At 39.1% G+C, this 26,999-nt stretch overlaps 5 protein-coding genes and 1 long non-coding RNA gene across 7 annotated transcripts; 4 read left to right on the top strand and 2 right to left on the bottom strand.

Annotated features, from left to right (window-relative positions):
• Positions 1-3,126: 3,126 nt before the first annotated feature.
• On the bottom strand, positions 3,127-5,273 carry LOC133730277 (pre-mRNA-splicing factor ATP-dependent RNA helicase DEAH1-like). Its single transcript, XM_062157903.1, has one exon. The coding sequence runs from the start codon at positions 5,271-5,273 to the stop codon at positions 3,144-3,146; it is 2,130 nt and encodes a 709-aa protein (XP_062013887.1). The 3' UTR covers positions 3,127-3,143.
• A 754-nt stretch (positions 5,274-6,027) lies between these two features.
• LOC133733697 (uncharacterized) lies at positions 6,028-17,828 on the top strand. 2 transcript variants are annotated; one of them, XM_062161339.1, is made up of 6 exons: positions 6,028-7,314; positions 7,419-7,494; positions 7,940-8,472; positions 8,802-8,986; positions 9,319-9,385; positions 17,355-17,828. In XM_062161339.1, exons 1-6 carry the CDS (start codon positions 6,220-6,222, stop codon positions 17,391-17,393), a joined length of 1,995 nt encoding a protein of 664 aa, XP_062017323.1. In that variant the 5' UTR covers positions 6,028-6,219; the 3' UTR covers positions 17,394-17,828. The 2 variants fall into 2 exon arrangements, with proteins under 2 accessions (XP_062017323.1, XP_062017322.1); XM_062161338.1 differs by lacking the exon at positions 17,355-17,828 and adding an exon at positions 9,512-9,777.
• On the top strand, positions 12,030-15,649 carry LOC133733696 (disease resistance protein RUN1-like). Its single transcript, XM_062161337.1, has 4 exons — positions 12,030-13,157; positions 13,252-13,539; positions 13,647-14,576; positions 14,666-15,649. The coding sequence occupies exons 1-4, from the start codon at positions 12,126-12,128 to the stop codon at positions 15,284-15,286; spliced, it is 2,871 nt and encodes a 956-aa protein (XP_062017321.1). The 5' UTR covers positions 12,030-12,125; the 3' UTR covers positions 15,287-15,649.
• A 151-nt stretch (positions 17,829-17,979) lies between the features above and the next one.
• On the top strand, positions 17,980-18,693 carry LOC133733698 (non-specific lipid-transfer protein 1-like). The gene is made up of 2 exons (XM_062161340.1): positions 17,980-18,393; positions 18,491-18,693. Exons 1-2 carry the CDS (start codon positions 18,041-18,043, stop codon positions 18,498-18,500), a joined length of 363 nt encoding a protein of 120 aa, XP_062017324.1. The 5' UTR covers positions 17,980-18,040; the 3' UTR covers positions 18,501-18,693.
• Positions 18,694-19,390: 697 nt separating this feature from the next.
• LOC133730165 (uncharacterized) lies at positions 19,391-20,466 on the bottom strand. The gene is made up of 3 exons (XR_009856650.1): positions 20,340-20,466; positions 19,982-20,237; positions 19,391-19,504 (listed from the first exon to the last, which is right to left on the bottom strand). It is a non-coding gene; the product is annotated as an uncharacterized LOC133730165 (long non-coding RNA).
• Positions 20,467-25,881: 5,415 nt separating this feature from the next.
• LOC133733990 (non-specific lipid-transfer protein 1-like) lies at positions 25,882-26,716 on the top strand. The gene is made up of 2 exons (XM_062161654.1): positions 25,882-26,466; positions 26,586-26,716. The coding sequence occupies exons 1-2, from the start codon at positions 26,114-26,116 to the stop codon at positions 26,593-26,595; spliced, it is 363 nt and encodes a 120-aa protein (XP_062017638.1). The 5' UTR covers positions 25,882-26,113; the 3' UTR covers positions 26,596-26,716.
• Positions 26,717-26,999: the final 283 nt, after the last annotated feature.

Raw genomic sequence — 26,999 nt, 5'->3', positions numbered from 1 at the left:
GACTATTCTATATAATCTGTGATGCAGCTTTTCAGAATGAGGGAAGATACCAGATGTAATGGCATTTTTATACCCTCCAAGAATATTACGATAGTAAATGGCAATTTCTCTTCATGTATGTGACAGGGCACAGATTTTTGGATGGCCACAGAAGAATTCAGTTGCTTCAATTCCTCTAAGAAAGGATGATGATGTAGAAAGCCAGATTGGAGCGAGCAGGGTGTCTTAATGTGAAGGTCAGATGAATGGTTCACCACACCCAAGGAGAGTTGATATGATCTCCAACCTATTGCAGCTATGTGTAACTATTGTTGGCTTTGAAAAAAAAATGTTCAGCTGCGTTATGATGGGTAATTTCTCTTTTAACTCACCGTTGTTCTTTCAACTGCCATAATTCTTGCCAATCTGTCTATCTCTTTACCATTTCTGGCATGGTATTAATTTTTGGGATTGGAATCATGCATGTCAAAGAAGTAAAGGAGCAGTGCTTAAGAAAAGAAGTTTTGCAAAGATATTTACCTCAACAATAAATTGTTAGCACATTAATTAGTTTAATTTGAATTGAAGTTTTAGAAAAATGCTCTCTCTCTCTCGAAGCTCTCTCCTAGGGTTTCTTGGCGGTGGCAACAATTTGATTCTTTTGACTCGAACGGGTGGCTACCCTCCCTCTCTGGTCTCTGATGAAGGTGGTCTCAATGCTGTTGTGCGTTGGATCCTCTTGGCATTGGGAGGTCTCGGCTTCCTTCTTCTGGTTTCTGGCGCTCGGTGCTCCTCTGAGTCTCCGGCGATGGGTTATGGTGGCCTTCCTCCGGCTTGGAGTGCTGTGGGTCGAGATCTAGCATGGTTTCTGGAGCGCTCTGGTGGTTGGGCTGTGGGGGAATCGACTTGCTTCCCTCCTGTGTCCGCCGGCGTTAGATCTGGAGCTTTATTTTATTTGTGGCGATGGCACGTGCGGCGGCCAGGTGATGATGGGGACATTATCGGCGGGGGGGGCCATCGGTTCTGATGCATATTCCTCTCATGGAGGGTTGCAGATATGCGGCTGCACGCATGATGGCTCAGGTGCGATTAGGGTCAAGGTCACTGGAAGCGGCATGTTTGCTCCCAGCGGCGGCGGTTTTTTTCTGGGTGGTGACCTCGGCGGTGGTAGGCATGACGGAGGCGACGACGGGATGCAAGGCCTTGTGAGCGTCTCTAGGGTTCCGGCGACGTCAGGAGGTACGGCCACTGATGGCAATAGGTTTGAAGTGGATCAAGGGTTGGTTCTGGATCATGGGCTTGTTGATGCTTGGGCTCGGACATTGGTTCAATATTGCTCTTTTGGGCCTCGAGCTTTTATTTTCATTTTTTCCTTGTTCATTGAGCCCGGAGAAGCCCCCTCTGCGTAGGGTTATTCTTTGGGAACATGAATAAAATTAGGGAGGGGTCTTGGCTGCGTTCGGAGTCTTCCCTAGTAGTGTCAAGGTTACTTGAAGCATTGGAGCTTAATCCTATGGTTACATTATGTTTGAGTAGTCTAGGGCTTGCTTTAGATCATTCATTCATGACTCTATTCTGTCGTTGCCCGGAGTCCGGGTGAGTCATATTTGTAATGTTCCCTACTTTACTATAATGGACTGACACCCCACGCGTTCAAAAAAAATTAGTTTAATTTGAATATCGGAACTGGAAAGGAATGAAAAGAGTTGGGAGTTGTTTGTTGTGTTAGGACATTAGGGATCCAGGATTTTGAATCTGAGTAGCGTACGAAATAATAGGTTAGGATAAATCCAAACTTCCAACATTAATTTGATCTTTCTATAGATATGTCTTTGGAATTCAAAGAAACCAGTGCCACCAAAAACCTCAGTTAGTACTACATAGTTCAGCTAATCAATTTGCGTGCGATGTTTCAATGTTCTGATACTTTCTTGATGGTGTCGTTGAATTGGGGGCACTCCATTTGTGCACAATTAAGAGAAAGGGATTGGATGCTAGTTGTTGATATTCCCTAGCAGTTGGTGCCACTGTTTACACCAATCAGTTAATTATCTAATCAAAGTATCAAAGTATATCCTAGTTAATTACTTCTTTAAAGTAGCTTTTCGATCAAAGAGGTTATTCCTTTAAGGAGCATTAATGTAGATTGTCATTGTTGCACTTCATTTAGTAAATTGACATTATCAGGATGTGGAGTACTGACATTGTGAATATATACATCTAGCACACATCGATAGCTTTCACAGAGGTTGCTGTGAAAAGTGTTCATTGCAAAACTAAAAACCCAAAACTCATTAGTATTTCATATATTTCATGAATTGCTTGTTCATGACTATCATAACAGTCCAGAGGCAATAGGGGTTAGGTATGTGATGTCCTGTCATATATAGTAAGATTTGTATTTTTCAGTAGTTCAGAATTTTAGTCTCCTAGCTAGTTCTCTTCATGTTTATCTATTTTGCTGTTTCCATACTATTCTTGTAATCTTTGATGACAGTTTTGATATCTGACTAACCTTTCATAATTCCAATATTGTTCTTTGCCATTAATTTAGTGCTTCGATTCGAGAAAAGCATTGCTTTTTTTAAATATATAACTTGCAATATTCTTATGCTTTGGTTGTTACAGCCTCCATGCAGACATGCAGAAGTGAAAGTTATAGTAACAACTAACGATCGACTGCTATCATCCTCTACTGCCTAAAGCTGCGCTCTATTATATATGTATGACCATAGCATCCATAACACTCCTTTTGAACAGTTTCTTAGGAAATGAACAACATGCATATATAGTGTTGGATTACTAATTTTACTAGTTTGTCAATGTGTGCAAGCAAATTCACTTCAAGCTTCCTCTTGATCTACCTTTTATTTTACTTCGGAAATGAAAGTTTTACTTCTATTTTTTTGTCTAAACCCTAAACCCTGCCTTTTCAATCTTCAACATATGTCAATGCGTGCAAGCAAATTCACTTTGAAGCTTCTTCTGTTACACAAATGCTTTGTTTCAGTTTTTGTCATTTGATGTTCAATAAATATTCAAGTCAATTGAGGAAGTACATTAACCTATATGGAATACAGCAACACCTGCAATAATCCTATGAGTGAGGTAAGATGCAATCCATCCTTCTTTCAATTGAATCTGAGATATCCTATAGCTCGTAATTAATAGTGTGGAGCTACTTCCTGCAACCACTCTGAATTTATCTCCGTTACCTGTCTCATGTATTGATTGGTTTCGAGGTCCAGCTCATGGTATAAAACGCATCCCGGCCGCGGAAGCATTTGTGCCAGCCCTGATCTGTAGTGTATATGGAGATTATTCTTTGGCGGCAGTTTGACTGGTATATACGAATTCTGCTGCAGCTTTGCAGAATGAGCGAAGAAACCAGATGTAATTGCTTTCTTTATAGGCTCTATATCAAAGGGATTTGAGGAGAGCTCAATCCCGACCTTCTCCAAGAGCCGCTCAAGTTGGTCCCGTATATCTCTTGCTCTTTTCATGGTCCTAACTTGTATGTAGTTTTCATGGCACCACTGGGCTGAGTAATTTGCGTCTTTCCATTCATTATAAACCTTGAGTAATGCAATGTGATCTCCCACATTCCCAGAGTGAAAATGCATTCGAGCATTGTCAGCATCGGCTTGTTCGTCCTCCGGACGATGAAAGACTGAATCATGATCACCGGCGGAAAGCATGGCAACAATAGAAATTACCTCATTTGAGCACTTGTACTGATCTGAAGCAACTATCGCCTTAGACAGCATTGCATCCACAGGGAACTCCGCCATCCGTTCACCAACCTCAGTTAGCTCACCTACATTATTTAATGCACCAAGTACAAATAATAATTGTGAGGCTTTTCTTAGCGCTTCAGTAGGTGGAGGATCCAAGAAATGAAAACGTGTCGAGTCATTAACCCCTAGATGCCGAAGAGTAAGAACAACATTAGCGAGGTTGCTACGTTGTACTTCTGGTTTTGGATTTCCGTGATCATTGTGTTTATATAATCGGAAGCACTTGCCCAAGAGTGCTTGACTTCCCCTTAGCATGGCTGATGCTTCTGAAATGCGAGTTAACTTTAATGACTCCATCTCACTGCTTGAATCATAAGACTTATTCTTGCAAAACCCCGAGTCAACCACATAATTGACCCCAACTTTAGTCGGCCAAAATGTTTCAGCTATGCTTGTGGCAAGGACAACCTTCCTGACCCCTTTAGGTGTGGTCTCAAAAAATTGTGCTTCAAGCTCGGCAGGCATGTTTTCATAGAAGGGGCAAATAGAGAGCTGATGAGGCTGATGCAATTGTTGTGCTGCTACTTCTATCTCTTCTCGATCAGTGAGAAACACCAATATATCTCCACTTGGTTCATTCTCATGAATTTCAAGTGCTGTACGAATAGCTATATCCAAGTAATTAGCTTCCAAGTAATTATTAGCTTCTGTTGCTTCCAAGTAGAGCACGTGGTCGTCCTGGTGATGAGGAGGATAATGGCTCAGAATTCGAATGTCGAGAACTAGAGCTGAATCAAAAAGTTCAGAAAACTTTTCAGCACAATCAAGAGTTGCTGTTGAGATGAGCAGTTTAAGGTTGGTTCTAGATGGCAAAATATCCTTCAATAATCCAACTAGTATATCAGTTGAGAGAGTTCTCTCATGGGCCTCGTCCACCATCAACACACTATAGCTTATCAACTCTGGTTCTCCATAGAGTTGATGCAACAACGTTCCATCAGTCATGTATCTCAAAACAGTCTTTTCAGATGTGCAATCTTCAAAAGGTATGGAATAACCCACCACATCATGCCCTAGCTTGACACCCATTTCTTGAGAAACTCTAGCAGCAGCACTCCTGGCAGTAAATCCATGTGGTTGTGTGCACCCAATCCTTCCTTTTTTACCATATCCAGCCTCGTAAAGATATTGGGGTATCTGTGTGGTTTTTCCACAACCAGTATCGCCAACGACAATGACAACCTGCCTGCTTTCCACAGCTTCCAGCAATACATCACGATACCCGTAGATTCGTAATGTTTTTCTCTCCTGTTGGAGCTTCTCCTTGATACTATTCGGCTCCGCCTCCCTCTCTGTTGGACCGAGCAAGCTTTCTTCTACCGACAGCTCAAGTGGGGAATCACTTCGTCTTTTCACCGGTCTCTCTTGATTTTCCTCTTGCTCTGGTGAAACAATAATCTCATCATCCGAATTTTCTCGACTCCTGCACCGTTTCTTATCGGAATCTGATTTGCCGGACTCATAGAGCACTTGCACAGGAGACGACGACGATGCCATCTTCAGTCCTGGGAAGAAAAAAATACCTAGGTTGTGGCCATAAACAGGAAACGAGGATATATATATATATACGGAACTTGTTAACCCTATTCCACAAAGGAATAAGATTCCCAAACCTAGTAGAATTCCACACCCCATATTGTCCTTGAATTAAAACGTGTCACTCTTTACTCCTACATTTAGTAGGACATTCCTAAACCAAGTGCGAATAGGATCTGACGTATTCTTACATTTGTAGTCAAAATAATGAATGCTTGCTACTCAAGTCCCTCATTCCTAATTGACATAAACATAATCAGAGAGCAACAGGTATTTTAACCGATTAATTGGTCATACACACTACATAATTACACGTGTGTACCACAACAAACACCAACCCCCCTCCAAAAAAAAAAAAAAAACTTTTTCTGTATTTTTTGAATTTCAGTCTTTTTATTTATTTATTTCAGTTATCAAGATACGGTTTACTAAATCTCAAATATTCAATCGGTTCGATAATTACCAAATCAAATGACCGCCTTAATAATAAATTTTTTTTTCTGGCCTGATTGTTGTAAGTTTGAGGTCACTAGAATCATAGTATGAATTAATTTCTTATGTAGTTTCTCATTCAAATTAATGAAATATTCTACTTTTAAAAATTAAAAATTAAATTAATTAATGTGGTAAAACAAAAAACCATGAAGTTAAATTGAAGTTACACTTAAGCTAAGGGGGTGAATAGCAAATAGGAAAGTCTACCACCCTCAAATACTCCCAAATTCAAAGATCAACACTTCAGAGTTCGGAGTTCGTCCCCCTTTCAAATTCCCAAACCCTAACGTCTCTCTTTTTCTCTCAATTCCACCTCACAAACCCCAATTTCCCCTAATTAACTACAATTCCCGACCTTCCAAACCCTAATTCCCAATCGCCGACGCTCAATTTTCCGATTCCGGTTGCCTTAATGGACTTAGACGTCGACGTTTCGCGGTGGGTCCTCGAGCTCCTCCTCCGCGACCGCGACAAGGAGAGCGTCGCCAAGCGAGTCCTCGCCGCCGTGCCGCTCTCGAACCAGGACTGGCGGTTGAAGAAGACCGTCCTTCTCAGAACGATCGAGTCCGAAGTCTTGGACGAGGCTTCGGTCACCGAAGCTATACTAGAGTCCTTGGAGTCGATCGAGGCTTTGGACCGCGGCCAAGGGATTCCGGTCACGGACTCCATGAGAGCGGCGTACTGCGCCGTGGCGACGGAGTGCACGGTGAAGTTTTTGATTTGCTTTGGAGGGAAGCCGAGCGGGAAGTACATGGAGGCGGTTGATCGGATTTGGAGAGGTAGGGTTAGGGTTTTGGAGGAGTCTGAGGGTTGCGAGCTGGTCTCGGGTGAGTTGAAGGAGAGAAGGGATGAGGTGGAGGCTGGGATTTGGGATGTGAAGGTTTCGAAGAAGCTGGCGAGCATGAATAGTAGAAATGATGCGCTGAGATTGGTTGCGGCGTATGTGAAGGAAGCTTTTGCGATGCTGGGTCCTCCGTTTATTGCTTGGGCTGTTAGGTTTAATATGCAGAAGGGAAGTTTAGGGTTGGAAGGTGATGAGGTTGCGGTGGAGAAGGATGGTAATGTGGGTGATGGGTGTGAAGTGCAGGTTCGAACGGCAAATGGGGCTGATTTGGAGGTGCGAAGGGCGAATGGGGTTGAGTTGGGTGATGGCTCCAAATTGGAGGAGAGTGGGGCTAATGTGCATGATGGGTCTGAATTGGAAGCGCAGAGAGGGGCAAATGTCAATTCTGGGTCTGAACAGGAGGCGCAAAGGGCGAATGTGGTTACTGTTAATTCTGGGTCTGAACAAGAGGCACAAAGGGCTAATGGGGCTAATGTCAATTCTGGGTCTGAATTGGAGGCACAAAGAGTGAATGGGGCAAATGATGTTAGTGATAGGTCTGAACAGGAGGCGCAAAGGGTGAATGGGGCAAATGATGTTAGTGATAGGTCTGAACAGGAGGCACAAAGGGCGAATGGGGCTCATGTTAGTGACGCCTCTGAACAGGAGGCGCATGATACTAATGTGGGTGATGAGTCTGAATCGCAAATTGTGACTGTAGCTTATTTAAATTCTGGTTCTGAAATGGGTCACCAACTCACCATGCTATAATTGGTGTTCAATTGCAGGTTGTGGGGGCAGGGAGATCACAACGTAATGGACACCGTGGTGTCCTCAGCTTAGAACCTGCAACTAAAGAAAAAGGTATGGTTTTGTTCAGTAGCAGAGAGGGATATTTCAGTTACAGCATTGATGTTGAGAGTGTGCTCTATATTATTTTAGCTGGTTTTTTTTTTTTCATGATTTCTGATCAACTTGAATTTTGCCAAGTTTTCCCCAACTTGTGACTACCTGATATTCTTATGTTCTGTGTTGTTTGGTGATACACTGATAACAATTATACAGCTTTTTCCCGTTTATGCCAATACCGTATAGCTGAAGTTTTAAATATGCCCCTATTTAATAATGTTTGATGATTCTGGCACTTCACTTTACCACTTTCCCCTCCACTTTTAACTACGTAAAAGTGCAGTACAAGTGGTAATATATATGGCAAAGTGGAGTGCCAAAATCATCACCCTTAATATGCTTCATTATTGCACAAATGTTATAGTCCAGTATGTTTAGTCATCCTGTTTATTTCTTGTAGAAACTCCAAGGAGCAGGGCACTTAGACGTAGGCATGGACCGGTTAAGATTAGAGATGCTGAAGATGTGGGTACGGAAGCATCAGCTGGCATATATAACTCAGTGTCTAGTGCTGAAGTTAGAAAAGTGCAAGAAGAACTTAAGTCCAGTGTTTTGGCTCTACAAGCTGTAGTGACAGACCCACTTCCCTATGCTTTGCAAGTGTCGGAAATTGTAAGATCTGAGTTAGGAATGAGACCTGTGGATCATGTAAGTGGAGAAAATGGAGGTGCAGCAAATCCATCTGTTGAAAAGAACTCTGAGCCTGATCAATCTAATAATGATAATCATGGAAACCAGACCAGTCATCAGAATGATGTTCCCCAACCAAGTGGAAAAGAAAATGATGCAACAAATCTGTCTGTCAACAAGGGTAAGGGCACAGAGTATGTTCGAACGGGTGATGTCAATCCTGGCAATCCGTCTTGCAGTTATCAGAATAATGTTTCCCGAGCTGGCTTGATGGAACGTAATAGTACTGCACATACTCTTGAGGTAGTTATGTTCATACTTTGCTTTTCCAGTCCTACGGTTCCTTTCAAGTTACTATGTTGTACGTGTGCAAAATGGCCAATATTATGGTGTGAATGCATTTGTTAATTGCTGGTGTTTATGTGTTGTGTACTTCATTTGTATTTGTATATGCATATTGAACTATCCATACATATTTTTGTCAAGGAGAAGGTAAAAGATTCCCAGTAGATTCTGTGTTGGATTTGTGAGTTGCTCTTTTTTGGTCAAAGATCTTGAGTTGCTCTGGTTGTAAAATTTGTGGTGGATCTGTTTGTCTATAGATTTGTATTAAATGAGTGTTGTTTTTGCAGTGGGATGACTCGCTAGGTATGTCTCCTGAACGAACAAAGAGTAAGGGGAGGCTTCACCTACCTAGTCCAAAAAGGAACGCTGTTTCTCCACTGAAGAAGTATGAGGATAAAAGATTTTCTAAGAGGAGAAAAGTTAAGAGATGGAGCTTACATGAAGAAGATACGTTAAGGACTGGTGTGCAGAAGTATGTACTTGTTCTAATATTTTCTGCACTATTTCTCCAGCTTCTTGTTGTGAAAGGGACCTTCTATTATTTAAAGTTTTACTAGATTATATGGTCATTGGGTAGATTTTAGCAGATTATTGGTAATGGTTTTGTATTTCTTTTAAATCCCTATCAAGCTCGTTAATCGGAATGTTTGGTTGCTTCATAATTCTCATCTCTGAAAAGATGATCGTTATTTTATGTCCTGAGTACTTGGTAGCAGTCATGCTTCTATTGGCCGAGTAAATTGCAATCATGATTAGTTATAAGCAATTTCTAAGTTCTCATAAATGTATCCCTTTCTAATGCAGGTATGGCAGAGGCAATTGGAAGTTTATCTTAGATACATACCGAGATGTATTTGAAGAGAGAACTGAGGTACCTATCTTTTGCACTATCTGAAATGGCTGTTAGTCTCACCCATGTAAAAGTTTTTCTATTTGTCTAAAATGTTCTGCGATAGCCATCTATATCGTATAAGACTGTTGAGGTTACCATGTTCAGGTCGATCTGAAGGACAAGTGGAGAAACATGACGAAGTAGACGCACCTGTGAATAGTCTGCTACTCAGTTGCTTTTGTTCGTATACATGATACATCATCAGAGCTGTATATTGTAGTGCACTTTATCAGATAGGGTCTGTGTATATGTGTTAACGAAAGGATGTATGTGTGCATTGATAAAATGCTCCAAGTTTAAGCATCTAATGAAATGATGTTTATAGCTTTATCTGCAGAAGAACTACTCAGGGTTTACAACCTTTTGATCAAGTCACTGAGAACCTCCTATATCCTCCAAAAGAGTTTCATTTGGTGAAGCATGCCCAGCAACAATAGGAATAACTGAGTTTGTACTACATGTTCAGATTGTGTCTGTTTACAAGTCGGTCTATCGGCTAATGGTTGTGGTTAGGCCATAGATTTGGGTTTGGTCCCAACACTAACAATCCACAAGAAGAGGCGCATTGGGTCATTGGCACCCTTACGAGTCTAACCCAAACAGACAATTATTTCCTTAATTGAAATCGAAGATAGTTGACCAAAAGCAAAAGCAAATTGAAGAGAGTGGCCGGCAACCCCGGGTCCACCGATAAGAAGTTTTTAATCTACTGTTAAGCACTTTCTAGTTCGAGTTTGCCACGTGCTATATTTGTGGTCCTATGACACGTGCTCACCATCTGTAATGTCAAGGACAAGGCTATGATGAATGAAATGTTTTTCTTAATTTGCTTGCTTTCTATTTCCTTTGAATTTAATTTATCTGTTCTTCTGTTCAAGCCCCAACATCTACGCAGGCTTCCTAAGCAAACTCGAACTTTCCCAACTCCAAATCTCAGGTTAAGCTCCAACTAGTTGTCTAATTCCCAGTTTATAATTTGGCTTATTTATTCAATAATGAGTAGATGATGCATGTTAATGTTTGGGATTTACCTATCTCGTAAAGTAATACTACTGCTGATGATATTGATACCTAACTTGATCATGGATTTCCCGACATCTGTTACGGGTTGCTCTTTCTTTTCTGATGACATGAAATTAGTGTTAAAAGAGGAAAATGGGTATTCTCAAATTTTTCAAAGGGAGAAAGCAACTGCTATTTGTGAAATTATACGACCAATCATGTTTGTGTATTCATTTTGTTTTCTAATTCTTATCTATTTCATCTTCTACGCTGCAGGGAGATCAAAAGATGGATTATCTCATTCCAGTGCCAAGCATTTGATTAGTCCATTGTCAAGATCTTGAATAAATTGTAAAATACAAGCTAGAACGTAGGTTCATATGGCAATGAGCTCACAAAGACCTTTTCCTTCAAGTCGGTGGAAATATGATGTTTTTCTCAGTTTTAGAGGTGATGACACCCGCAAGGGTTTTACAGACCATTTGTACACTGCATTAGAGAGTCATGGAATAACAACCTTCAGGGATGACCCTAAACTTGAAAAAGGGAAATCTATTTCTCCACAACTTTTAACTGCAATTGAAGAATCGAGGTTTGGGCTCATTGTTCTCTCGCGAAATTATGCGTCATCCACATGGTGTTTAGATGAACTCTTAAAAATTCTTGAATGCATGGAGACAAGAGAGTCAGTGCTGCCAATTTTTTATGATGTTGATCCCTCTGATGCAAGAAAACAAACGGGGAGTTTTGCAGAAGCCTTTGCTAAACATGACATGTATAGAGATGACAAAGACAAGGTGCGAAGTTGGAGATGTGGTTTAACCAAATTGGCAAATATCTCTGGTTGGAATTCAACAGATTGGAATGCCTTACCTCTGTATTTTGAACTTTTTCCCTTCCTTTTCTATTGATTAGTTCTTTAAGACACTTAACAGTTTCTTTTCTTATTATACAAAATTAATATGCAATGTGATGCATTTAAATTGGTCAGCTCCATTGGGATTTCTATGAATAGTGCAAAGATAGCAATACTTCGCAATTGTTGATTTTCTTTGTTGCAGTTCATAAGGCTTCTCTAATGAGGACGTCTGCGCTTTTAAAAGTTATAGGTTGATCATGGAAGCCACCTATCTTATATGTTCTCTTGAGATATGATTCGTTCAAAACATTAGTCAAATTGGAAACCATTTAGCCATTTGATTTATAATTTTTCTCATTTTGGTTCTATTTAACAGTATGTATTTTTCTATAATGTTTTCACCATATTGGATTACCAAGCGATTTCAACATGACTGAAACTCTGTTAGATCAATTACCTAAAGGGAATCTAGAAGATGAATATATTATTAAAATTGTGTTGTCAAAGTGACAATGTCCGCTCTTTTGTTATAGTGTGCACGTCCTTATTGAGAGAAGGTTGTATATTTATGCATATATGTCCAAGTAATTTACTACTCAACTTTGGGTGGATTAAATAAATATGTGCTTTTACAGGATTTGAGGTTCCATGATTAACTAGTAAATTCTCATCTATTTCTTGCTTCATTGTTCTTTTATTTTATTTTTTTTAATTTTTGAGAAGTTTGCTTCTTTGTAGTAAAATATCCTTACATACAACAGGATTATCTTGTCAAATGTTATTCTTCATTGTAGGCATGAATCAAAGCTAATCGATGAGATTGTTGAAGTGATATGGGCAAAATTGCGCCCTTCATTTATGCTCAACTCGATGGAGGATTTTGTAGGAATTGAATCCAAGTTCAACAAATTACGGTTTCTATTATGTTCATCGGTGGATGATGTTCGCTTTGTTGGGATATGGGGGATGGGTGGAATTGGAAAGACAACTCTTGCCAGAGCTCTTTACGGCAATATGTCTCATGAATATCAATTCAGTACCTTTCTCCCCAATGTTAGAAGTATTAGTGATGGGATGAATGGTCTATGTCACTTACAAAAGAAACTCCTCTCGGGGATAGGGATGATAAAGGACGACATATGGGACCCTCATGAAGGAGTCGCACTGATCAGGAGATATTTATATCACAAAAAGGTCCTTCTCATTCTTGATGATGTAAACAATATGGACCAGTTAGAGTATCTGGCTGGAAAGCAAGAATGGTTTTGTCCTGGGAGCAGAATTGTCATTACGACTAGAGATGAGCATTTGTTAATCGCACATGGAGTGCAGAGAAGATTTAAGGTTGAGGGACTACCTAATTCTCAAGCACTTAAACTTTTTAGTCTGAAAGCCTTTAAGAAGGATTATCCTCCAGATGATTACCTTGGTTTGTCAAGACGTGTTGTGCATTATGCCAAAGGTCTTCCGCTAGCTGTTAAGGTTTTGGGATCTTTTCTGCATGGAAGAAGGCTAAGTGCGTGGAATAGCACATTGGGAAAACTGAGTGAAGTTTTCAACTCGGAAATTTTGGAGATACTTAAAATAAGTTATGACGGTCTACGTGATAATGAGAAGAAAATTTTCCTTGACATTGCATGCTTTTTTAATGGGGATCACAAAGATCAAGTAATAAAGACTCTGGACAATTGCGGTAATAGTGCAAGTATTGGAATAGATGTTCTTGTTGAGAGATCTCTCTTAACTGTTACATATAGTCAAATTTTGATGCATGACTTGTTACAAGAAATGGGTCGGGAACTTGTCTGTCGAGAATCTCCAGATGAGCCAGGTGGGCGTAGCAGGTTGTGGCACTGGGAGGACGTTAATCATGTCTTGAGCAAAAACACAGTAAGATATATAACAAGAAATAATTATTTTAATTGGTGTTTGCTATTTGCCAACCTTTTTCTCATCTTATGTGCTTCACCATCACTTGTACCAGGGAACAGGAGGAATAGAAAGCATACTTGTGAATCCAGCCAAGTCAAGAATGGTCATGCATGTGATTCATGCGAATGCGAAGTCCTTTTTGATGATGAGCAAGCTGAGACTTCTAATTATCAATGATGTGAACCTCGCAAATGGGCTTGAATGTTTTCCTGATGATTTACGAGTTATTGAATGGAGTGGGTATCCTCTGAAATATTTCCCGTCACACTTCAATCCAGAGAAGCTATTAGAACTTAACATGAGTCACAGCCACATTGAACATTTCTGGACGGGAATAAAGGTATCTTCTTACTTTAATCTGTTTTGTTGCTTTTGTGTGCAAGTGTTTATGCCTATCTTTCTTTTTCTAATGGATGAAGCTATTCTTTCTCTATTTTACGTTTACAGGCTTTATACAAGTTGAGAAGCATTAATCTCTGTCACTCTTTGAGTCTAATTGACACCCCAGACTTCAGAGGTATGCCATATCTGGAGTGTCTGATTCTTGAAGGTTGTATACAGTTATATAGGGTTCATTCCTCGCTTGGAACTCTAGAAAGACTTACTCTAATAAACTTGAGAAATTGTACAAACCTTGTACATTTTCCAAGCAGTGTATGTGGTTTAAAATCTCTTAAGGTTCTTGATGTTTCTGGTTGCTCAAGGCTTCAAAAACTGCCAGACGACTTGGGTTGTGCAGAGTGCTTGGAGGAGCTTGATGTGAGTGGAACTGCTATAAGAGAACCACCTCCGTCTATTGGTCTTTTGAAAAATCTTAAAGAATTATCTTGCCGTGGGTGTAAAGCTGCATCACCTAAACCTTGGTATATGCGTTTACCTTTTGGGTTATCGCTGGAAAGAAGTCAGGATCCATCATCTAAATTTTGGAATATGATTCCTTTTCGGCTATCGCTGGCAAGAACTCCACATCCCACATCTTGGGCGCCTCGTTCTTTTGCTAGTTTGCGTTCCTTAGTAAAATTGGATCTAACTGACTGCAATCTTTTCGAAGGAGCAATCCCCAACGACATCAGCTGCATGGCTTCATTAACGAAATTAAATCTAAGCAGAAACCATTTTGCTAGTCTGCCCAGTAGTATCTTTTATCTTTCCAAGCTTGAAGATCTGAATTTGGAGTATTGCGAGAGGCTGCAAACAATGCCAGCGCTTCCTTCCCAAGTAGAACTGAATGCTTGTAATTGTGTTTCATTGGAAAGATGGTCGGTTCCAATAGAACGATGCAAATTGCTTTTATCAGCAAATTTGACTAATTGTTTCAAGCTGGGGAAGCAGGGCTGTAGGACTCTGGCGCTTACGCTTTTGAAACGATATCTTGAGGTCTCTCTCTGTCTCTCTCTCTCTCTCTCTGCCTCTTTGTCTCTCTCTCTCTCTTTTATTTGATGCTGTGGTCTTAATTTAATGTACAGGGAGTCCCATATCTTTACAGATTAGAAAGTGGGTTGCGTTTTGTTGTCCCTGGAAATGAAATTCCAGACTGGTTCACTTACCAAAGTGTGGGATCTTCAGTTTATGTAGACGTACATCCAGGCTTTAGTGGGATGTACATGGGATTTGCAGGCTGTGCTGTTTTTGAAATCAAAGGGATGGTCAGATTCCGAAAAAGAAAACGAGATGGTCTGGGTACCAGCCGGACATTGAGCCAAGCTGTGTCGCATCACCTTTGGTTTGAGTACACACCTCGTCATATACATTATGAGGATTGGCCAAGGTGGCAACATTGTAGGCGGCTAAAATTTTCATTTGAGTTTGGTGGTCAAGACATAGTGAAGAAGTGTGGGGTTCGGATAGTGTACGAGCCAGATATCCAAAGCTTAAATGAATCGTTGAAAAAGAGTAACTTTGGCACTTCTCCAGATTATGCTTTGAAATTCCCTGGCAAAGCAGCAGCTGTATCTGCAGGTAGCAGTACCAAGTATGGCACCCTTGAACACCATGATGAGGCAGCACCGAGTGGAAGTGGTTACCATGGCTCTATCACTATGGAACCTGATCTGGAAGGATCAGTTGAGTTCCATATTGGTTTTTGATGTCATTATTACTGCCTTACTCTCATAATCCCTTCGCCTCCACCATGCAATCACCTTTCTAGTTACTAGAATCAGTGCAGCAGCTGATGGTACCGTGATGATCTCGAAGTCGCATCTCCACCCTTCTCCTTTCTTTCTAGCTTCTTTAGTTATGGTACTTCTTTTCTCTGCAATTTCTTTCTTCTTCTTGTCTCATATTCTTCCTCGTTTGCTCGGTCCAGTTCACTTGGTCAGTAGGTGACAATGAAATTTATGGTACCATTAGGCTTCATATTAAGGGTTGAAATTAATGAATATAATTTAAGTATTTTAATCTCAACCATTTTTATTTAATTCAAAAGTGACCACAAAATTCCGGTTATCTCAGTAATTATTTGCTTCTAGAATTTTAAATTTCTACTGTTTTCTTCCCGCTCAGGTTCTCATCCTCCCACCTAGCCTCACTAAAACAGGAATGGGCATTAAATTCTGATTTTTGTCTGTAATTTAAGTTTTATATATTAGCGGTTAATTTAATGTCTTTTTAGGAAGTTTTATCTTTTAATTTAGGACATATACTGATTGTTTTTCTGTTAAGTTTTTGTTTACAAATTCTCTTAAGGTTATGTTTGGCAAACTAATTTGGATTTAGTTGTGTGTTTCAAATTTGTTTGTTACAGATTTTATAGGTTTGAAAGTGGATCTCTTAAGGAAAAAAAATACTGAACAGTTCGTGTTTTTTAGAACACTTGGGTGCAATATCCCGTTAGATGAATCTCCAAAGCTCCTTCTAAACCTGGCCAATGTGATCGAAATCTGCATCTTTAGGCTTTATGGCCAAGTACATATCTGCTTTTGGAAATCTAATAAATCATGATCCCATGGTTTAGATGGATTTTATTTTGGCGAACCTCTCCGGCTCGAGAACAAATTATTGAAAGATGAGAGAAACATACATCCAAGTAAGGACTTACCAGCAATCATTAAATCCACAAAATTCATTTCAACATACATCCAAGTAAGGACTTACCAGCAATCATTAAATCCACAAAATTCATTTCCATTAACAAAGTAGTTTGCATGTATGATAACTAACTGTAGTTTTATTGAGTCCGTTATTTCATTTGGTCAAAAAAAGGGGGGAAAACCATTTCTTGGCATGCTCGTGTAGAAATCGATGGTTTTTGACGTCTTTACAAAAGTGGGCATGTTTGAACAGTTAAAAGTCCAAGCTATTTATCATGAATGAGCTATTTTACTAAATAAGACTCCTTCACTAAGTCTTCTTCTTCCAAGCGCAATTTTGTAATTCTCTATAATTTTACATGATGAGTATTGTTTTTGTTGTGGGACGACTCGCTATGTATGTCACCTGAAGGAACAATGAATAGTAAGGGGAGGCTTCACCTACCTAGTCCAAAAAAAGGAATGCTGTTTCTCCACTGAAGAAGTACGAGGATAAAAGATTTTCAAAGAGGAGAAAAGTTGAGTGATGGAGCTTACTTGAAGAAGATACGTTAAAGGACTGGATGACTGGTAGGTACTTGATTTTATATTTTCTATACTTATTTTCTCTATTTCTCCAGTTTCTTGTTGCCAAAGGGACCTTCCTATTTTTGAAGTTTTATTAGGTTGGGGTTAGATGGTCATTGGGTAGGTCTTATGCAGATTATTGGTAATGGTTTTGTATTTCTTTTCAAGCCCTATCAAGCTCGTGAGTCAGAATGTTTGGTTGCTTCATAATTCTTATCTCTGAAAAGATGAACAGAAATGTATGTCGTTAGTACTTAATCATGCTTCTATTGGCGGAGTAAGTAGCAATCTTGATTACTTTTGAGCAATTTCTAAGTTCTCATCAATGTATCCCTTTCTAGTGCGTGTATGGCAGAGGCAATTGGAAGTTTATCTTAGATACATACCGAGATGTATTTGAAGAGAGAACTGAGGTACCTACTTTTTGCACTATTTGGAATGGCTGTTAGCCGCGTACATTAACTTGCATGTAAAAAAGTTTTTTGGTTCATCTAAAATGTTCTGCTTTAAGCTAGTATATCATATCTAAGACCGTTGAGGTTACTGTGAAATTCAGGTCGATCTAAAGGACAAGTGGAGAAATATGACGAAGTAGAGGCACCTCTGATCAGTCTGCTACTCAGTTGATTTTGTTCGTATATATGATACCTTGTCAGAGCTGTATGTTGTAGTGCCCTCTATCACATACAGGTGTAGGGACTTTTTTCAGTAGCATCTGTAAATGTGTTCCTGTAAGGATGTATGTATAGATCGACAAAATGTTCAAAGTTTAAGCATCTAATGAAATAATGTCCACGGTTTATAGCTTCATATGTGATCTTCAATTATTGTACATTGGTGCATAGAGAAGAACCACGCTGGGAAGGTTCATTCTGTGGAAAAAGTTGGATTCTTTTTGTCCTTTGGCAGGGATTTCTATGACGTCCGAGCAAAGTTGCTTGATGAAGTCAGTCAAGAAGAGGCTCTCAGGCGGAGAACCTTTGACTTTTCCTTCCCAGATGTTTCAGTGACCCTTTGGCACATGGAAATTTGAATTTTCTCTCGCAGCCCTATGGCCCTAACAGACAATTAGACCGTCTTTTTATTCTTTCGTTTTACGCCTTCTGTCACATTTGATGCCCTACTCGACAGAGAAGGAAGACCAACACTCGTGGTCTCTCGATTCTATATATAGCCAGCCGCCAGGTAACATGGTGCCCAAACCCAAATCAAAGAAGATTACTCACTGAAAACAGAGCAGCTATGGCCAGGTTTGCAGGCCATGGGTTGACATTCTTGGTGATACTGGTATCTGTTCTGGTGACGACTCCGTATGTCATTAAGGCAGCTGTAACCTGCGAGCAGGTCGTAAACTATCTGACTCCATGCATCCCTTTTGGAGTGTTTGGAGGGAGCGTACCAGAGGAGTGTTGTGCCGGCGTAAAAGGGCTTCATGATGCAGAAGTCACGACAGAGGATCGGAGAACTGCTTGCGGTTGCATTCAGAAAGGGTGTGCAATGATTCCTGGTCTCGACTATGACCGTGTAAACACGCTTGGGGATCTATGTGGTGCTCCTTGTCCTTATAAAGTTTACCCTTCTACTAATTGCTCTCAGTAAGGCTCATGCCATTTGTTTTTTATGGTTAATGCTAAATTATACTACGTATATAGTAGTAGCACTGACTATATTCTGTGGATCAATTTCTTCCAGGGTAAGCTGAACCTATATATTGAAGGCACTGCCAGAATGAAAATAAAGCTTCCGGGAAGACTATAGCAAGCTGAGGCTAGAAACGTTACAACACAAATGTATTTAGGGTATTGCCAAACGTACTGTTGGGATTTACAAAGTTGTCTGAAATAAAAAATACGTTTCATATCTCATACGCATGATGTGCGTATGTGATTCCTCCATTATAACATGTTTGGATTTATTATGCTTCATGTTATTATATTCATCTACACAATGTGATATTAAGAGGGAGCCCAAAATGCGTTATTACGATGAAGAAAGTTGTCAATTAAGAGGGAGCCCTTATATTATTAAAAAAAAATGATGGAGCCCTTATCTCTACGGTTATAAATGGAAGCCTAAGTTTAGTGTCATTGGTTTTACTAAAATTTAAAACACCTAAAATACCCTCAATTTAATAAATTATTACGTCAGCATTTTTTTATTTATTTTTAAACATAAAATGAATCCGTGTGAACATATGGGTTAAAGTCTAGTTTATGATAACTTTGCCGCAAATAAATTTGCTTCCTTCTATATATGCTTCGAGGATATGACAGACAATCATGAACCTTGGAATTTTGCATGGAAGTGGACTAGACATGCAAGCATGCATTTGTTTAGCAAATTAAATGCCAACAATTTCACGTATGAATATGCTTAAATCAACATTTGGTCCTAGTGATGGAGATGCGAAAGTAATTACGCAACAGAAAATTGTTAACTTTTGCTCTATTTGCAAGAAAATTATTACAAAATATTGAATATCGCAAGATTAACTACTATGCACTGTTGATTATTGTACAAGTATAATTGAGAAAGAAAAAAAATTGAAGGTCTCCATTCTCTTTTTCTTTTTCAGGAAAACTAATAATAAAGGAGCAAACACCTATATATAAGATCTCCCGCTTAAAATAAACTGAAATTGCAGTCAAAGTTCCTTGCATGTGCATTCTGTTCAAACACCTACTTTATTAGAACGTACCAAAAAACCTGAAGAATATGATAAGAATCATCGATCAATCCAAAACGTACATAGACCATCAGCAAATTCAGCCAAATAAATACCAAAAGATCTACCAACGAATCCAAAACACCCAAATTGATAATTGTATGGCTGAGAAACATCTAGCCTTAATTGACTGGATCAGTTAGATTGTTTCAGAAACATCTACCAATCAATCTCAGGATATAGGACTAAGCATCTGTGAACTCTCAGTTTGTAATATATTGGAAGTGAGAGCTACATGGTCTTCTCTATGTTCATCTCATTGTCTTTATGTCTAAGATTCTCATCTAAATTTTTCCTTATTACTTCAATAAATGTATGGAGAATAAATCATTCCAGGTGTGTGAAAGATAACTTCCAACATTGTGACCATATTATGTATGTGCAATCCACATACTATAAAAATACAAAAGATCGATAAGGTCACTAACACGTATGAAAGTAACAAAATGGCCGGTTACCTCGGTTATGCATGAGCTGGCCAGTCCATGATGACCTCAATCTTTATCAAAATCATGATCAGGTTCATCAAACTCCAATATTAGACCATAGAAATGGAGCTTCTGCGGATAGTTGCCAGAGCGATTGTCCTTGACTATTGTTTGGTAAGTTTTGACCACATGATCAGCATCAACTGCTTCTAGGGTTAGCACATAAACACCATTATCCTCATCTACAGATGTTGGACTTACCTCTCACTTATTGCAGTTGTGCATTCTAAAAGATATAATCAACACGCGCACACAGTTACATACAAATTAAACCAACTAAGAAAGGAAAACAAAACAACCAATTGATACTATATACATAGGTACATACCTCTCTCAAATTGAACTCTTCCACTGCAAATTAAACTGGGTACAAGCTACAAGCTACAAGCTACAATCTCAGAGTAGATAGATATGATTATGCGTATTTTCTTATTCTTCCCCCTATAAGCACATGCACTCCCAAACTCGGAGTTTGTATGAATTATACATATGATGAAATCATTTATTGATTCGAATCTTGCAGCATATCCAAATGCAAGATTAATCACTCTAACAATTGGGTCTTCTAGCTAGATCAAGCTCTTCTGGTCATAATATTTCAATATGATATGACAGATCGAGCGGATATCTAATCTCATGAACTTTGGAATTTTGCATGGAAGTGACAAGATCGACATGCATGCACGTAATTAGCAAATGCCGGCCAACAAAATCAAGTTTGAATATGCATAATGAAGTGGAGGTTTAAGAGTAATTACGTAATAGAGATGGATTTTATACGTTTCTTTTATATATTTTCTATTCTGCAATCAAATCATCTTATTAACTTCAAGGATATTCGATTACAAAATTTGATCGTGTTACAAAAACAGTAGTCTTGGATTTGTAATAAAAGGCTTAAAACTTAAAATTCGAGCAAAATAAGGTCAGACAAGAAGCAAGATCCTTCAGCAATAACATTGATTAACATCACTTCATCTTTTGCCAGAGATCGATCGATAAGCTTGTGGAAAAAAAAAATGGTTTTTCTCTTGTCCTTTTGCAATTCTACAAATTTGTATATCCCAATCAAAGTTCTACCATCAAGTACGCAAGCATAGCTCGATCTTCCACAAGAAGGCTCAAGATCCTTTGAATTTTCATCCCAGGAGATTTCCTTAGCAGCCCCATGACCAGATTGTAACACACCATCAGACCTACTATAGTTTTTTTTTTTTTTTTTTTGGGTTTTTTTTTTTTGGTCTTTGTCACATATTTAATGGGTTACCCTAGCCTCAGCTCTATATAAAGGCTATAACCTAGTGTCCCTCTGCGCAAACCCAAATCAAATAAGTAGATCGATTACTCACTACAACAGGTATGGCCAGATTTGAAGTCTATGGGTTTGCTTTCATGGTGTTACTGGTATCCATGCTGGTGACTACTCCTTATGTCACTAATGCAACCATAATTAACTTGTGGTGAGGTGACCACCTTACTCACTCCTTGCATTCCATTCGGAGTGTTTGGAGGGGTTGTGCCACCGGATTGTTGTGCTGGGATCAAAGGGCTCAATGCTGCAAAAAAGACGACAGAGGATCGAAGAACTGCTTGTACTTGCATTCAAGAAGGAGCTGCTAGGATTACTGGGATTGATTATGATCGTATATATAAACATGCTCGGCGATCTTTGTGGTTCTCCTTCTCCCTACAAAGTTTATCCATCTACTAATTGCTCTCAGTAAGTCTTGAATAAATAGATGAACTTTTTATGAGACACTGTGACAGTATAGCAAGAGTTAATCCTGAATCATGTATTTAACATACTAATTGTATAGATTCAATTTGTTTTCAGGGTAAGCTGAATCTACTCAAGGCACTATCCTACTGAGACTAGGAGAATATAAATAAAGCTTCCGGGAAGACTTCGTGGCACCTAGAGAACTGTCTGCAATTTGTAACACAATGCCTTTGTGGTTTTTTTTTTTTTTTTTTTTTTTTGTCTTTTTTCTTTTGGGGGTGCTCATAATTGTTACACATTTTATGATAAATTGAGTAGAGTTAAAACCCCTATGATACTAGTACTTATGTGCAAACTCTACAAATTGGAACCAGCAGCATGAAGACTACTAAATCAAAATAACTATTACCCAAAATGAAGTTATACCACCGTGAGAGAGAGAGAGAGAAATATGCACCGTTTTGATCATATAGTGTTTGGAAGTTTAAATATATTAATACGGTTGTCATAATTTGATCAACAAATTTGATAAGTTTAAATATGATAATTTTATACTATTCTTTGCCAAACTCTCTAGGCCTATACATAGAGAGATAGATGGGACACTAGTCTCACTCGATCATGTCCCTAATTTTCATTTGACAAAGCACATGCACCCCACATGACTAATTAGAAGCCAGAGAAGGTCAACAACTCAGCATTATGCCAAAACTGATAGGACCACATTGCCCAATCGCTCTTGGAGGTTGGAACATATAGAACATTATTCCACCAAGAAGCAGCAGTAAAACCAGTCACTCTTGGAACATATAGAACATGACTCCACCAAGAAGCAGGAGTAAATCAAAGCACTTCACCAGAGTCCATCAATGATTGATATACATCATACATCATCCAATATTATATTAATTAACACAGAACCATCACATAGTGTACGGCATTCCAGACTTGAAGAATTCAATCACATATTCATACGTGCTCGATCTCAATAAATTGAATAAGTTTGAGTATGAACAAGGAAAAGTAAGATGATCTGTGTTTCTAAGTTAGAGCACAGCTCAATGCAATCATCCCGTGAGATAAAAACGACCACAGTACTGCACAAGTTTGTACAAAGGTCATTTAAGAGATGCAAAGGAAGAGAATGCTGTTACGTTCGGATCACCTTCGTATTTTTAAAGTTTTATTAGGTTGGGGTTTTTTGGTCATTGTGTAGATCTTAGCAGATTATTGGTAATGGTTTTGTATTTCTTTTCAGTCCCTATCAAGCTCGTTAGTCGGAATGTTTGGTTCCTGTGCATTCTGTTCCTACCAAGATGTAGTTTATTAGAACGTACAAAAAATCCTGATAAGAATCATCGATGAATCTAAAATATAGACCATCAGAAAATTCAGCCAAATAAATACCATATACATGAATTCAGAACATAGACATTTTTACTGTTCACTTATTTTTCACTGTTCATTAATTTTTTTTTTTCTTTTTAAACAAATTTTAAAATTAGAATATATTTGATGTAAATAGATGATAATAATGGAGATTTATGGATAATTATGCAATTTACTATTTTGAATATAAGGTGTGTGCTTTAATAAGATGAATTTTCAAATACAACTTTTATTTCATAAAATTTATGCTTACATAAATGAAAAACTAGGAATAAGTACAATACAATTAACAACATGCATAATCACCTAATTATTCAAATCATAATCCTCATCCTCTCTAGGAATCCAATTTGCATTTGAAGGGTCATCATTAGGGTTAGGGTTGGTGGAATCACCCGTAGAGAAAGGTGAAAATTGTGGTTGTGTAGGATATCCCCCGGGGTAAGGGGGTAGTGGGAATCCACCGGTGAAGGGAGGTGGTGGGAATCCACCGGTTAAGGGAGGTTGTGGGAATCCAACGGGGCAAGGTGGTTGTGGGAATGCACTGGGGTAAAGTGGTTGTGGGTATGCATTAGGGTAAGGAGGTTGTGGGTATGCACCACCAAAATTTGGTTGTGGGAATGCACCACCAAAATTGGGTTGCGGATAGTATCCACCCATAGAAGGTGGCGTCAAATCGCCAAGATTTTCTTTCTCCGCTATCTTCTTTTGTTTTCTTGACCAATAACGCTTTTTATTTGGCGTCATTTTACTTGTATCAATCTCCATAATACGCTCTTCCCTCTCTTTATTTCGCTCTTCCCTCTCTTTAATTCGATCTTCCCTCTCTTGTAATAGGAGTTGCTCTTTTCAGATTTCGATTTGCAAGAGGATACATGCTCGTTGATTTTCCTCTTAGAGACTTCGAGCGAATTCATCATCGAGTTTTTTCTTGCCCGCGTTTGCCTCTATTTGGTTGTTCGCTATACTCTCGAGAGTGCTTGACAAAGGACTTTGATCTTTCGCTGCCTTCTTTCCTTTCCGAATTGCTTCTTTCGCAGTCTTCCTTCCTTGAGGCCTCACGTTAGGATCTGCAGTTTCACCTGCAATTACCTCATCTATATCCATGTCCAAGTTAATGGGAGAATTTCCAAGAATATGTTGATTTCCTTCATTTGATGTTCCTCCGGATGTATGGCTAGGGATGTCTTTAAATTGTGCAAAGCCCTCCACAACAGCGTAACTATCAAAACTCTGAAAATTGTGTCTTTTGGACTTCCCACTTTTTCTCTTCATCCCAGCATGCCACAATTTATGTGCTTCATCTTGCTACGTAATTAAAAAAATAAAAAAATAAAATGCAATTAGTACAAATATAAACGCTATTATGAAGGTCATAATTTTAATAAGAAAGTATCTCACCGTCGAGCTATTAGTACAAATATAAACATCGTTGTAATTACATCATTATTTATCAACTAATTATTTTAATTGTAACGAAAAGCAATTACTACAATTAAAATGATATTATAATTACTACATTATTTATCATGTAATATTTTACTATAATGTATCAACAAATTAAATGATTTATCAACAAATACATACCTCATCAACCACATTTGAACCGCTCTTGTACCAATATTTCGCTTGCCTTAATGCACAATGCCACTCAAAGAGTTCAACCTTCAAAATTTTCCACCTTCCCTGCAAAGATTGGGCTGATCGACTCTGGGGCCAATTTGCGTCAAAATGTCGCTTCATGCGCCTCCATAAGTCGTTTTTTTTTTTTTTCTGATTTGTGCCCACAGCCGGACATTGGCTTACAGCTTTCCAAGACTTGCACAATTGAACATCTTCCTCATCCTTCCATCTCCTTTTCTCTTCAGTATTATCATCTTCACCTTGATCTCCCACGTGTCCGGCCACTGGACGTGTGTTTCCCCTTTGTTCGGCCATATTGGATAATGAAAAATATGGATGATGAGAGCTATATGAGGAGGAGGAAGGTGTAACTATGAATTCTAATTTTTTGGGTGTGAGATGTTAGAAAAAATTGTAGGTATTTATAGAGAAATTTTTTGTATGTTTTTTAGAATTTTTTACAAATTTTTTTCTGCCCGTTTCTTACCGTTGGCTATATTACATTCATATTAATTCCCTAGCCGTCAGATCTGCTTTTACTGTTCAATCCACGGTCCAAATGTGTTGATCGTTGGGTTCAAATTCCCAAACCAGCCAACGGGTGTGAGCCACGTGCGCCCACATGCAACATTCATTGTCGCTAAGCGACAAAAAACGGAAGCAGACGCGTCGGCCACATGGCGCTCCCCCATTCGTCCGTGCTCTTCACGCTGTGCCTCTTCCGCGTTTCTCTCTACGCGTCACCATATGACGTCAGCCACGTTCTAATGTGGGCCAAGCTGGCAGCCGGCCAAGCTTGGGCAAGAAAAATGTCATGGGCTTGGAATTTTTCTTGGCCTTGGTCAAGGAAAGCCAAGGTTTGCCTAGCTAAAATTGGGCCGGTGGAGGCAATATTTTCCCCTTACCCAGTCAACACATCAGCAATCCCATGTGGTGCCCGGTCAAAACAAGACCGCTGCACTTGCTCTAAAGTAGACAACCTTCAGTAATAACGTGATGTCATGACCGGATAAGCTTGTGGGGAAAAAAATGGTTTTTCTCGTCCTTTTGCAATTCTACAAATGTGTATATCCCAATCAAAGTTCTACAATTAAGTACGCAACCCTAGCTCGATCTTCCACAAGAAGACTCAAGAGTCAAGACCCTTTGAATTTTCATCCCAAGAGATTTCCTTGAGCCATTAGTACAGGAAAATTTGAATTTTCTAGCAGCCCCATGACCAAATTGTGAAACACCATAACCCAGTTTTGATTTTTTTTGGTCTTTATCACGTTACTCTCAGCTCTATATAAAGGCCATAACCAAGTGTCTTTCTGTGCAAAACCCAAATCAAATAAGCAGATCGATTACTCACTACAAAAGTAGCAAGTATGGCCAGATTTGAAGTCTATGGGTTTGCTTTCATGATGCTACTGGTATCCATGGTGGTGACTACTCCTTATGCCACTAATGCAACCATAACTTGTGGTGAGGTGACCGCCTTACTCACTCCTTGCATTCCATTTGGAGTGTTGGGAGGGATTGTGCCACCAGATTGTTGTGCCGGGATCAAAGGGCTCAACGCTGCACAAAATACAACAGAGGATCGAAGAACTGCTTGTACTTGCATTCAAGAAGGAGCAGCTAGGATTCCTCTGATTGATTATGATCGTATAAACACGCTCGGCGATCTTTGTGGTTCTCCTTGTCCCTACAAAGTTTATCCATCTACTGACTGCTCTCAGTAAGACTTGAATAAATATATGAACTTTTTTGTGAGACGCTGTGACAGTATAGCAGGAGTTAATCCTGAATCATGTATTCAGCCATACTAATATTTGTATTGATTCAATTTGTTTTCAGGGTAAGCTGAATCTATTGAAGGCACTATCCAAGTGAGACTAGCTAGGAGAATACGAATAAAGCTTCGTACGTGACACTTAGAGAAGTGTCATCTATTTGTAGCACAATAATTTGTGGTATTTGGGGGGGGGGGGGGGGGGGGGGTTTGGGTTGTTACATGTTACTTTATTATGATAGAGTGCTTGATTCTATGTGCAAAATGAAGTCTTACCACCATGAGACAGAAAAAAGAAAATATTCACTGATTTTTTTATCAAACAAAAGGAACCGAGGCAGATGATGAAATTTATTTTCCAACGTAAAAAATTTCTTTTTTTTTTTTGAGGGAAAACAATTTTGGCCAAACATTGCTTCCTTTATCCTCCACTGCATGACCATGATGATCTAATCCTAACATCTTACCATTATCATCTA

This window comes from Rosa rugosa, chromosome 2, assembly GCF_958449725.1.
Source record: "Rosa rugosa chromosome 2, drRosRugo1.1, whole genome shotgun sequence".
In the NCBI taxonomy this organism is placed as follows: Eukaryota; Viridiplantae; Streptophyta; class Magnoliopsida; order Rosales; family Rosaceae; genus Rosa; species Rosa rugosa.
This window is presented reverse-complemented; position numbering and strand designations above follow the sequence as displayed.

Coding starts and splice junctions, on each gene's coding strand:
- LOC133733697 (XM_062161339.1), top strand. CDS start 6,220: ATGGACTTAGACGTCGACGTTTCGCGGTGGGTCCTCGAGCTCCTCCTC. Junction 7,495..7,939: donor ACCTGCAACTAAAGAAAAAG/GTATGGTTTTGT, acceptor TATTTCTTGTAG/AAACTCCAAGGAGCAGGGCA. Junction 9,386..17,354: donor TATTTGAAGAGAGAACTGAG/GTACCTATCTTT, acceptor TGTGAAATTCAG/GTCGATCTAAAGGACAAGTG.
- LOC133733698 (XM_062161340.1), top strand. CDS start 18,041: ATGGCCAGGTTTGCAGGCCATGGGTTGACATTCTTGGTGATACTGGTA.
- LOC133733696 (XM_062161337.1), top strand. CDS start 12,126: ATGCTCAACTCGATGGAGGATTTTGTAGGAATTGAATCCAAGTTCAAC. Junction 13,158..13,251: donor ATGTCTTGAGCAAAAACACA/GTAAGATATATA, acceptor CACTTGTACCAG/GGAACAGGAGGAATAGAAAG. Junction 14,577..14,665: donor TTTTGAAACGATATCTTGAG/GTCTCTCTCTGT, acceptor TTTAATGTACAG/GGAGTCCCATATCTTTACAG.
- LOC133730277 (XM_062157903.1), bottom strand. CDS start 5,273: ATGGCATCGTCGTCGTCTCCTGTGCAAGTGCTCTATGAGTCCGGCAAA.
- LOC133733990 (XM_062161654.1), top strand. CDS start 26,114: ATGGCCAGATTTGAAGTCTATGGGTTTGCTTTCATGATGCTACTGGTA.